At 51.2% G+C, this 12,996-nt stretch overlaps 1 protein-coding gene and 1 pseudogene across 5 annotated transcripts in view; one reads left to right on the plus strand and one right to left on the minus strand.

Annotated features, from left to right (window-relative positions):
- Nucleotides 1-12,996, plus strand: part of LOC147903109 (uncharacterized) — a 132,263-nt gene that overhangs the window by 87,909 nt on the left and 31,358 nt on the right. For all 5 annotated transcript variants that reach the window (XM_087373119.1, XM_087373115.1, XM_087373116.1 and 2 more), the window contains 2 exons: nucleotides 2,003-2,074; nucleotides 2,333-2,419. In XM_087373119.1, the coding sequence (XP_087229245.1) occupies nucleotides 2,003-2,074; nucleotides 2,333-2,419 (159 nt within the window). The remainder of the gene's footprint in view (nucleotides 1-2,002; nucleotides 2,075-2,332; nucleotides 2,420-12,996) is intronic.
- On the minus strand, nucleotides 3,653-12,807 carry LOC147903110 (uncharacterized; annotated as a pseudogene).

Here is a 12,996-nt window from a genome sequence, read left to right on the forward strand (position 1 = left end):
CTCCTTAAGTCTGCTGCATAAGTCCTGCGAGATTACTAGCGGAATGTGATCCCAAACTAGCTCTCGGACCACAAGACGATTTGGGGTCAACCTCTCCGTCTGAAAGAGCTGGTTGTCGGTGGTCATGTCCAGAATCTCCTGCAGGTTAGTGTGCATGATGCCCTGCGAGTCCCGGAGACGCTGTAGCTATGTGCCTGCCGATTAGGGCCCAGTGGTTTGAAAGAACTGCTTCGTCATCCTGTCGCCTTGCTGCACCCATCAGGTATACTCGGCATTGTGTTCACATTGGACGGACATATACTTTGCTGGTTCTACATCTCTCTTTTGAGCGCTGTCTATTTACCTTGGCTATCAACCAGGGATTGGTTGAAGTTAAAACCATTCAAGTTGAATGCCATGGTGCTGATACCCAAGGCAGTAAACCAGATGCCTACTACGGACCAACCGGCTAAGAAGAAGGGCTCTCTTTCTCCATAAGCGTCAAGAGAACAGGAGGAATGATAGGAGAACTTAGCTTGTCGCACCTCCGTGTCCTAAAGCTCGAGACGAGCGCTCTCGAATCTGTCACTAAGCCACTGAGGCACTGGGTCTTGCTTCTTGAGTCTCTCGATGGAGGCGAGGTCTCTCCTCAAAGCCCGCTCTCGCTCCTGAAGGGTTCTCCTCCGCCTAAGGGCGTGAGCTTGCAGCTCCTCACTGCTCCTCTGAATCGCATCGGCCACCCACGTAGCCTAGCCCTCACACGGTGCTATCTCTGACTGCACGCAAATCCCTTCCATGACTTGTTGAATCTCGTCGTCCTGCAGAAGGTCCTTTGGAATGCGGACCCCCTTCTGGGAGATACCTCGGCGGGGCTGATCCAAGTGAAGTACCACTGGAGAGTGGTCTGACATGTTGGTACCTACCAGAATCCGAGTTGAGCCGCCTCTGTGTAATGCCCAATCCCCAACATAGAAACGGTCTAGTCTCTCTAGCAATCCATTGTGTCTCCTTTGTCCAAAGGAGAAGAGAAGGCTGCCAGGTGTCCTGCTGAAATTTGGCTCTCTCCACGGGTCTCTGCGACTGATCATGAAAATGAATTGCTCCCAGGTGCTACGCTCTGTTATGGGGAGGCGGCGCATGGAGACGAAGCGGGAAAGGCGGGGAGGGTAGGCGAGGGGAGACGGGGAGGGGGGGGCGGAGAGGTAGAGGAGGAGGTCGAGGGAGGAGGCGGCGAGGGGGAGCGATGGTGGAGGAGGCGGGGGGGCTGCGGGAAGGAGGAGATGGTGGGAGGGGGGCAGCGGGAGCAGCCAGGTGCTTAGGCATATAGTTCAGGTCTTCATCATCTACGACTCTTGCTGCCACAATGCCTCCTACTCAATCGACCAAATTAAGGATTACAAGCCATGTGAAGGGATGGTCAATGAAAATAAGGATTATCCAAGATATGAACCAGGTGGTCATCTTTTTTGATTTGTTAGACTAATAGTGGCTTCAACAATTTAGTCCATGAGGGGTAAATTAGAAAGGTTTTTATTGTAGATGGTGATACATTATGCTGTTGCAAGCATTGCACTAGTGACAATGACAATTTGGTAATATGCGTAAATGTGCATGCCCACAACATGTGTGTATCCATGCACAAATACATTTGTACATCCATGCATGCATGCAACTATACATAGACATACACCTATGCATGAAAATATGTGTCTTTTGCATTGTGTTAAGTTAGTAGAGTACACGTATATTAACCATGGGTTAGATGGTAATATCACACGATCTATGATTGATAGTTTGATCTTATTTGAATAGAATTGTTAAAATTGATATCAAAGGCAATGCTCACGAGTACTTGTACTCGCTTGTTTAAAATCTAATATTTTCATCTAGTCACACTTAGTGTCTTTGTTTGTTTCCCTTTTGGGTCATGCACATATCTAGAGTATATATATCCCAGCGGAAGTCTAAGATTCGGACGTGCTATTTTATGCAAGGATCATTTTTTTTTCTTATTATGTTTCAGGCTCTTTATCAAGTTGGTAGAATGAATGAAGCAGTAAAACAATTTCGATCTCTTCTTCGGAAATATCCCGAGGTTTGTATGGCCATGGGTGCATGTATGCCTAAAAAAAGGCATCACAAATGCATGCACGTTTTTGCATGTATGTGCAGATTCACCCGTAAATGATATGCACATGCATCTGAGCCAACACTCACACTGCTCACATGTATGGAATCACACTCAGCTACACGTACATGTGGGGTGCAAGCACCCAGTGAAAGAATTGGCACATGCAATGCTGTAATGTTGTTTATATATTGGTTATCATTAACCTACAAAATTGTCTGCCAGTTCCCAGACATGAGAGCAGCTCTAGCTGTTTCCTTGTATGCTGAAGGATTAACAGCAGAAGCAGAGAGCAATTGGGTGCGCCTTGAGGTAATGTGAATTTCTCCTAGTGCTGCTAGTCTTGGACATCTAATGCTCACAAAGATGAGCACAGACAAAAACACATGCAAAAGTAGGCACAAGAGAGGCAAAAACAGACTCATAGATGCAGGGAAATGCGTGAATAAGAGAGCACATTTGGATTACTGTACCAGATGTGTGGAGCACATCTCAATTCTCCTATTTTGAAATGTGGTGTTGATGCTCACTTTTCCTTTGTGTCTATGAATCTGTTTTGGCCTCATATTCCTACTTCTGCATTTGCTTTTTTCTGTACTCATCTTTGTGTGCACTTGCACCTATTAAGATATGGCAACATGCATTTGGCATATATTCAAGCACATTTTGATTCCGCTTTTTCCCATTTCCTTGCTTCTATGAATTGTTTTTGCCCATGTGCCTATTTTGTACTTGTATTTCTTTGTGCTGGTGTTTGTGTGTATGAAAGGGGCACATGTGTGTCCACACGCTTGTTTTCAGGTGCTTGGTCGAATCACTCTTTTATATAGGTAGCCAAAAACAGATGTAGTTTTATTGTATTGAAAAAGATAGATAGAAAATGGTAAACATAAGATTTCTTCAGCATTTGTTCCTAGAGTTACTCCAAGGTGAGGACCTATTACTCGCGAACATCTGCATATGTGTGTGTGTGTGTGTGTGTGTGTGTGAGAGAGAGAGAGAGAGAGAGAGAGAGAGATATTAACGTCCACGGGAGGCCTCTCCGGCCTATGGGACAAAGTACACAGAAAAGCGAACTCATACAAGCCTCAGTGGGCTGAAGCAAAGGGCACCTTGCCGACTACTAATCTATGCTAACAAAATCATAATCATGAACATGGTTGACACCTCCGATCACATTCGATACGTACCGTTCGATATTAGTGCAGTACTTAAAGAACTAAAAAATATTGAGTGTAAGCTCGATGGTACGTTCGATGCACAAAAAAAGAGAGATATTTTAGAGTTTTAGAGTAACTACAAGCTTTTCTTGAATAGACATTCAATGCCTAGAAGATGTCCATGACTTGATTCTTGAAAGTTGAAACACAAACATTCTACATGTTGCATAGGTGCAATTTGCAAAACTTAAAAGGACCGAAGATATATCATGATTCATGATTCATGTCAAAAGGACTGAAGCTATATCATTACAAATAGTAGCGAGTCGTGACTCGTGACATAAAGTAGTGAGTACAAAAAGGGGGACCAAGGTCTAATATAGATGCAAAAAGTTTTACAAAAAGCTTTACTACTACAGGCAAGAGCCTAGGGCCTAGGTCCTAGCCTCTAGGTACTCCCATCACTGTCAAATCCAAGACTATGATCACTCTCACTAGAGGATGATGATGATCCATGAGACCCCTCACCATAGTCACCCTCACTAAGAACATTGCCCTCCTCATCATACTCTTGCTCTCTAGCCACAAAGGTGTTCTCAGCAATAGATGTGGTTGATATGCTTCCGGAGCCGCGCCTCACATAGGTTTGGGGAGTCGATGGCACGGATGTCCTAATAGGGGCTGTGAATGCTGTGCCACAGCGACTGCCACCAACTGGAACGGTGGCCCTTCTCCCAATGCGAGTGCGTGACACTCGTCGATCTATCTCCTCCAGCTCCAAGTGGAGGTCCTTGAAAATCTGGTCCTGCTTTGGATCGTGTTCTCTAGTAACACTTCTAAGCTTATTTGTTGATAGCTTGCACTCATCCACATTTACCTGAAAATTTGACGTGTGGACTATAGTTAGAACTTAAGACCTACATTACAAGTGTCAAGTGACAAGTACCATTGTGTACAACTTACAAGTATGGAGAGCAAATATGAGTTTACAATATGGGAAGTTGAAAAGTCTACCTGTCTAGCCATAGGCATCTCATGCATATTGCGCAACATATGAAAGTTAGAGCGACAATAAATAAGCCGCTCCAATTGTTTTGTGCTAAGCTTGTTGCGTATCTTTGTGTGAATGAGAGAGTAGGCGGACCAATTCCTCTCACACGCACTTGATGAGCAATCCTAATGTACATCAAACATTAATGTTAAGTAAACGAGTACAAGAGCCTACAGGTATGAATTTAAATATTAGAGTATAGTGTTCTAGCTTTAGATTTCTAATAAATGGGGCAATTGGTACCCAAAAGACTCCCACTAAAAAAGAGGTTTGACCAAGGAGTCCCTCTTCCAACACCCAGTGGAAGTAAATTGGGTCATTGTAGTTTATGAGTTCTTGAAGAAATGCGCCATGCTTGTCCTCATGAATGCTTTAGGAAGATATGTGTCTCTATCGGAGGCCAAGTCCTCGTTCGTGAAGAGAGAGGGGGCCTTGAAAGCGGGATGCATGAGGGCAGCAAAACCATGGATGGGTCGTTTCATCCACTTTCACCTCTTGTTGACATGAAAGAGGATGTCATCCCGCTTTGGTGTGGTATCCAAGATATCACTAATGTCCAAAGAATAACGATAAGTTAGACTCGAGAGATTATTATTTTTTTGTTGCAAAAAGTAGTGCTAGTTATATTGCTTGAAAACGAGAGTACAAGAGGGCCTAAAGGCCAGCGGGCTGCAATCACAAAACAGATACAGCCCGTGGTAACAAATTTTTAATTACAAGCCTCTCAGGGCATAATCATCAGAGTGTGGACAAACAGCCATGGTGGGGGGGAGTAATGCCACTGAAGACTCTGAGCAGAGTGCTGGAGAACAGCTCTCGATTGTCCCAGTCGCGAAGGAAGCGCCGTCTCTTCTCCTTCCCTACCCGGGACTCCCCCTGAATCTGATCCCACTGACCCTTGAGCGTGTGAATGATCATGCTCCAAATGTCCGCTAGGTTCTGGGTAGCAGAAGAAGCCTGATCTCCTAAGGTCTGCGCGCATCTGGAAGTCCAGATATGCCAGCCTGCAATACTCCCTATGATCTCCCAAACTGGGTGCCGAGTCATCGCTCCTGCATCTGTCTCTGTCAGATGCCAAGGGAAGCTGTCCATGTATGCCCACGTGGCGTGCGTGATGAAGAAAACTGGATCCTGCCTAGAGAACTTATAAGCCAAGTGATGTCCCATCTCAGCAAACGGCTCCCCAAGTGACCGGTCCTAGCTCGGGTGCATCCCTCGCTAAGATCCCCATGACTCCCTTCCACACTGTCTGAGCATGCGAGCAGCTCCAAAGGCAGTGCTTTAGGGACTCCTCCTGAAAACACATATGGCAGTGCCCCTCCTGCCCCATCTGCCTCAGCCAGCTGCCAACTGGTAGCCCCTTGTGTGCCACCATCCAAAGAAAGTAAGAGATGTTCCTCGGCCGCCAGCTTGCCCAAAGAGTCTTCCAGAATGTGCGAAGAAAGACCAGAGATATCCGTTGGGCATACCAACTATGTGCGTGTGTGGGTAGCCTACGCTGAAGAGCCCCAAGAGCACGCCTACCAGTACGCGCACTGTAAGAGAAGAAGGGGGTAGGGTTCTTAGAGGTCTCCAGTGGTGGCCAGCGCCACTCCCCTGGGTCCCACTCCACCTCTGTCAAGGAGTGGTCCTCCCAGATCCAGAGTCTTCAGTCCTGGTCCTGCATAATCAGGGGGTCTATATGCCACGTTTTCCCTTGCAGCCCTATGATGCGAAGGTGCTACCAGGGAAGCTGGGGGTTGATCACGGCCTCTCTACTCTGGAGACGGCTATCATCGACGACGGAGAAGAAGTGAATCGAGGAGTCCGAGAAAAGGCGTGCAACCACCAAAGGAATGCCACGGGGTGTGAACTGCCCTAGCCACCTCTCATCTCTCGGGAGGAGCTGTCTGGTGATCATGGGAATGCTCCAACTTGCAGGAATGGCAGCATCGATCTCCGCTCGCCAAGCCTGGATCCCACTTGCTGTACCTACTGCTGCTGCCAGCTCGCCTGGGCTCAACTGGCTATAGACGTCCCTCCAAACTCGGAGTGAGCGCGCGGGCCCACGCGCCCAGAGCGCCCAAGGGATATGGGATCTCTCTCCAAGCTGGCGACCTGTATCATCTGTCACGTGGCTGCTCCAGATCAGGGGCTGCTTGTCTATCTCCTCACCGCAGCTAGGGGGAACCTGAGAGAGGCTGTGTCGCAACTTTCTCCAGACCGAGGCGAGGCTACGGAGGAAGGGGGAACGGGGCTGAGTCAGTGGGGCAGAAGTGAAAATCCACCGGATAGACGACTGCCAATCACCCCCTCTCTCGGGGGTACACGCGCTGAGACCATGCTGAAGCAAGAGCTTTCACGTCTGCCCTCCTGGGGTCAGACCGCGGATGACTAACTTACCAAGTAATGCCTGACTCTGCAGTTTTGGATCTATGATGCCAAGACCGCCCTCTGTCTGGGGGAGAATGACCGTCTGCCAGGTGACCCGGGCTCTGGTGGTGTCGGAACCATCTGAGCCAGACCAAAGAAAGTTTCGCACCAGTCTCCTCAGCAAGATGCCACGTACCAAGCGGTGGCAAGAAGGACCTGGTTGACCACAAGGGCCCTGCCTGCCAAGGATAGTCGAGCCGCGCTCCAGAAGGCTAGCTTCCGTCGTATGGAGACTAGGACCGGTAAGAGCTGCTGAGCCGGCGTGATATCCAGGCCTACCTGGAATCCCAGGTAACGTGTCATCTGTCCTCTAGGGATTCAGCAAAACCCCAGGAAAATACCCCATTGTGAACTGGCTCCCGGATTCGTAAGAAAACCAATTGACTTATGCCAATTGATTTTCGCCCCAGCGGCTAGGCAAAAAACCTCTAAAGACAGTCTCACTCGCTCCAGTGACTCGATATCATCCTGCACATATAGGGCTGTGTCGTCTGCATCGTCCCGAATAGGGAGGCGCATCCCTATTCTGCATCGTCCCGAATAGGGAGGCGCATCCCTCGAAGACCAGTGGTACGGGCTCGTAGGAAGTGAGTCATGGCCTCCGCAAAAAATAGGAAGAGGTAGGGCGCAAGTGGGCAGCCCTGATGCACGGAGCGCTCTAGGGTGAATCTCTCCCCCATCCTGCTGTTGATGATAACCCGGCTGGAGGCCGACCGGTAGAGGCTAGCAATACCTCTGATCCACTCGTCCGGGAAATCGAACCGAGAGAGTGTACCTTCCAAGAAGGACCAGTCTACCCTGTCGTACGCCTTCTCAAAGTCGAGAAGGAGTATGGCAAGGTGCTAGCCACTGTGCTGGGTCCATTCCGTCGCCTCTGAGAAAGTGAAAATGTTGTCCAAAATGCTGCGATCTTGGACAAAACCAGTCTGGGTGTCATGAATCAAGTCGTGTAGCAGGGGGCGGAGGCGGCTATTGATCATCTTGGCGAGGATTTTGTAGGCGGTCGGAAGGAGGGTGATAGGGCGCCACTGTCTGATCTCCTGACGGTCCCCCCCTTTGGGGATGAGGCATCTACCCGCTGGAGAAAATATGCTGAAAGGTTGCGAGCAAGGGCCGGTGGATCTGCTCCCAAAAGGTGGTGAAGAAAGCTCTGGAGAGGCCATCCTCACCTGGGCATTTCTGCCCATCAATATCGCTCACCGCATCCTGCATCTTTGCCACGGTGAAAGGGGCGAGAAGGGTTTCACTCATGCTAGGCTGCACGAGCGACGGTGTATACCTCCACACCTCCTCCTTGCAACGGCGGGCACGAGGGTCTGGGGGCTCCTGCTGGAACAGGGATCTGTAGAAATCTGTTGCCAAGTCTCGGACCTCGTCTGGATCTGTCTTGTCACTACCATCCTGCGCTCTAAGAGATCGGAGCTGTTCCCCTGTTGACCTCTGGCCATGAGTCCTAAAGAACTCTCTGCACATCCTGTCGCCTTACATAGAAACGGTCCAACCGCTCCAGAAGTCTGCCTCCCTCCCTCCTGTAACCCCAAGAGAAGTCTAGACTCCCTGTCCATTTGCAAAAGGAAGGCTCCCTCTTGCTGTCCCGACCTCCCACAGTGAACAAGGAGTCCCAATCTGCCTGCTCCACCTGAGCTATACCAAGGAACTCTGTGTCTTGTCCCTGCTGATCCTCTAAGGTCTCAAGGTTATTGAAGTCCACTCCTACAATCCAAGAATCCATCTCTGGCAATAAGTCTGTCAAAGAGCTCCAAAAAGCGGCTCTCCGTCTGAGGTCGGTCGGGGCATAGATATTGAGGATGCTGATGCGGGATCCCTCAATATATTCAAGCCCAGCCAAAGCGCTCGTCCTCGGATCAGGGTGCCAAAACCACACACATGCTGAACTAGAGAAGGGTCGATGGAGGTATAGACACCCCCGCTCCTCCCGTGCTCGCCAATCGAAGGTTCCCAGTAGGTGTGGGAGCGTCCTGTGAGGACCTTCCCACATTTACTGGTCTGAGAAGCCGAAAGCTCGTGTTCCTGCAATAGGAGCACATTTACCCTTCCCACCAATGCTGGCTGGAGTTCCTGTCTGAGCACCATCTTCCTGGGGCCGCGGGTTCGTGACGAGTGGAACCTGTTGACGCTCCAAGAGATAATGTGTATACTCATGAAGAGGGGAGATGGGCCAAAAATAGCTGTCTGCTTGCGGTCGATGTCGAGATGGTCGGAGGATGTCCAGTGTGCAGACGAAGGCGCTTCTGTGAGGGTTTCGAAGGAGAGGCCGTCGGATCATCGGACCCATCCTCTAAAACCTTCAACAGAGGGGAGAGGCCCTTCGTCCCATGGTGGTAAGCTCTCTCTAACCAACTCAACGCCTCCGCCAGGGAAATACTGTAGAAGCCCGCTACCTCTGAGGTCCTCCACGGGCGGAGCCCTTCCGCGTAGATCCACTCTAGAGGCGGTCGAATAATGACCAAAAGGCGGAATCGTTTGGCACTGTGGCGCCATCTCAGACGAACGTCACGCTTCTTCCACTGCTGCTGAAGAAGCTCCGCTGCTCTGCTCCCGATCCAGTCCTGCACCTACTCGTGGGACTGATCTCGAATCGTCTCCCAAACATTTTCATTCGTCCATTGCTTATTCCCGTCACTGGTGATAGTGAAGGAATAGCTAGGACCATCGTGGGGGGCAAGGACGGACACCTTACCCTCCGCCCCCTTTCGGAGGAAGAAGATGCTGATGTCTAGGCATGCAGGGAAGGAGCGAATACCCGTTGCGTCCAAATAATCCCAAGGTCCTGCTCGGTAAAAACTCCAAAGGTAGAGCTCTAGGAGCTGCCCTTGGGTGTGGGGACGAGGATGAGGAGTTTGAACCAGAGAAAGGGTTGCTGGCTGTCGAACAAGCTGGAGTGGTGCTGGCCATCTGCGGGGAAGGGCCTCCCCCCTCCACCGGGCCAGGAGGGATAGGCGCGGGGGAGGTCTGTGCTGGCTTCGGGGCCGCAGGCGGCGCAGGCGGAGGGGGGGGTTTTCTCGGGATCATGCTCGAGGGAGAGAGGGGGGCTGAAACCAAAGGTGCTAGGGGGGATCCTGGAGGGGGGGGAGGTAGTAAGACCGAGGAGGAGGGGGGAGGGGAGGGGGGGCAGAGTGAAGGATGAGGGGGAGGCTGGCTGATCTTTTCCTTCCCTTTCTCCTTCCCCTTACCAGGCTGCTACTGATTGGTGACCACAGGGGGCTCTTGCTGTAGATGGAAAGGCTTTTTTGGTGCTGTTTTGTTTTCTTTCCGTTTTCTTTTGACCTCAGTCCATCCTTCCCCTTCGGGAGGGGGTGTCGATGCTTGGCGGGATCCTGAGTTGCCTGGATGGGGGCCATCTGAGGTTCTGTCCTCGTGAAGCGGGGGCAGGAGCGCGCCTGGTGCCCGAAGCCGTGGCATCTCAGACACTGATCTGGGCGACCAGTGACCATAATGCGGTGCGTCACCACACCTGTGTCCGTCTCAATCTCGAACTCCGAGGGGATACTCTGTAGATCTAGGACTGCCACTTTGACACGTGGCACCCCTTGGGCTGCCGCCGCATCAACGAAGGTGTCCTGCATGAGCCAGCCAAAGTGCGCCCCCAGGTCCTTGATGATCGGGCGAAGCTCGGTTGCGAGGCCTGGGAAAATGAGAGTAACTGGGGATGGCGAGGAATGCGGAAGCGGGCATCGAAGTCCGCTACACTGAAACCCCTATACCATGGGACCATAAGGATGATCTTCCCACCCACAGAAGTAGGGGATCGTCTGACCATATCGCTCGCAGCCTGTGCTGAGGAGAGCTTGAGCCAGAAGATACCACGTCCCATGAGTGCAACCTCCTCAATGTGGCTGTCCTCAAGGTAGAGGGTGGACTACAACCAGTCCCTGATGTCTGCTCGTGAAGGGGCGTAGCCCATGACTCTCCCATAAACGGATGTCTGGGAGAAGTCCGTGGGGGCCTGCTTCACCAAGGAGACCTGATGCTTTGTCAGTGTTATGTGGTAGGCAAATGGAAGAGGGGGGGTCTGTCTGGGCCACCGGTTCTGGGCTCACGGCCGCCATACCGCACCAACAAACTGCGAACGCTCTAAAAGGCGGGGGAAGGAAATGGAAATGGTAGAGACGAGGGAGGGGGGAGTGGGACGGAGGCGGGGGAGGAAAGAGGGAGGGGTGGAGAGGTACGGGGAAGCGGGGGGGGGGAGAGGTGGTGGAGTGGGAGCGAGTGGTAGAGGGGGAAGGAAGGAGGAGGGAGGGGGGGGGGCAGCGCAGCGCAGCGCAGGGCGGGGAAGAGGAGGAGGGAAAGGGAGGGGGTGAGGCAGCGCAGCGCGAGAGGGGGCGGGGAGGAGAGGCGAGGAAGGAGGGGAAGGGGGTGGGGCAGCATTGCGTAGCACCGGGGAGGGGGAGGAAGGGGCGGGGGGGTGGTAGTGCAACGCGAGGGGGGGGGGAGGCAGGGAGAGGATGGAGGGGTGGAGAAGGGAGGAGAGGGGGGGGGGGGGGTGGGCGGAGAGGGAAGAGAGGGGGATGGAGGGGCGCGGCGGAGAGAGAGGGGGGGGAGGGGAGAGGGGGCCGCGCAGCACGAGGGGGGGGTAGACGGGAGCGGGGGAGGGGAGGGGGCATTCGCAGGAGCGCTATGTAGATGGACGACTTTCCTTCACACTCTGAACCAAAGAGCTTGTAGCTTGATACTTGATTCCGAGAGATTATCAATTAACATTCAAAATCAAAGAAACAAGATTTGATATTAGGTTTATAAGTTACCATGACGGACTAATATCCGTTTGTAGAACAGTGGAGGTGCTAATCTCCGCAATGGCTTCTTTCAGAAGTAGCCACATAGCAGCAAATCGTGTCTTTGATGGCTTCTTCAGCTCCAAGTCGGAGTAGATACAAAAGATGGCAAGAAGCTTGCTTTTGGAGTTGATGAAGCTCACAATGGAACAAGCGTCACTCACAATGGTCTTTACCCACGGAAATTTACCTATGTCCTGTCAAGGCAATGACTAGCACATGAAGTCCACACTATTGAGGGAAACTCCCCTTCAAGTGTGCAACCCATGGACCTACAATTGGAGGCATTGTCCATTACGACTTGCACCACATTTGAGAGACCGATCTACATGATAAGTTTCAGCTTGTAAGATTCAAAAAGAAGAAGTAGATTTGCTGACGAAGATCAAAGAATATAAAGAAGCTAGTTGCTACATGAATCTCAACTTACCTCAAATACAGCATCTCGAATGTGACAAAAGATAAAGGAGGCGGTGGTTTTTCTTCCCTTCTCTCCCGCATCCACAGCCCGCAATAAGTATGTGCCAAGAGGGCAAGAGACAAGAATGTTGATGATTCCTCTCTTCTTTCTATCACACCATCCGTGGGAGAGAATGGAGCATCCATACTTGGCCCACCCAGCATGCACGGGCTCGAGAGACTTGTTGATTCTCTCCCTCTCTTCATATATCTTTTTGGTATGCATGTGGTCATAGCTAACTTCATCCCACCCTTCACATGGACCAACCGAGGCTATGGCTTCCACCATTCTTCACCACCGTTCATATTGAAGCACATGGAAAGAGAGATTGCACTCAATGACTGTGCGGGCAATCTCTATTTCAGCTTGTCTTTGCCGCTCCTCCAGGAATGACAATGGACCGAAGAGGCCACCCGTGGCTTGCCTCCTCCTTGGTGCATCACTTATCTTTGTTCTCTTTGATGCCGTGCCGGAGGCGATAGCAGCCCCAACGGAGGCAACGGAGACGGACTAAGAGGCCTCATCCTCCACTTCGGATGAGGAAATCTCCGGGCACACAACCCCTCTGCCATAGAGGTCTTCTTCCCTCACTTCAAGGGTAAGTACTTTTGATAACAATCTTGAAAAATGTCATTGGGAATCCGCGTGCATGGTCCAGATTGCCCACCCAACTTACACAAGTGGATAAGAAGGCGGGTCACACTACTAGTTTGGATCTTGGGGCAATACTTGCAATGCCACTTGCAAACATTGGACTTCTCTTTCACTCTCTCAAAGTAAGCACAATGCAAGGAAAAGGCTTCATGAATAGCCGATGGCATTGTGGGAGAGAGAGAGAGAGAGAGAGAGAGAGATGAGAAGGACAGAGAGGCTTGAATCTTGATGCTTGGAGAAAGGGAGAGAGATGGAGATGGAGAGGGAGGAAGAGGGAGATTGAGAGGGAGCAAATGGACAGGCCCAAGGGAGATGGAGAGAGGAGCTTGATGGAGAGGGAGAGAGAGGGAGATGGA

The sequence above is a fragment of the Dipteris shenzhenensis genome, chromosome 4, assembly GCF_047967505.1.
Source record: "Dipteris shenzhenensis isolate YYH24624 ecotype China chromosome 4, Dip_SZ_1.0, whole genome shotgun sequence".
NCBI lineage: Eukaryota > Viridiplantae > Streptophyta > Polypodiopsida > Gleicheniales > Dipteridaceae > Dipteris > Dipteris shenzhenensis.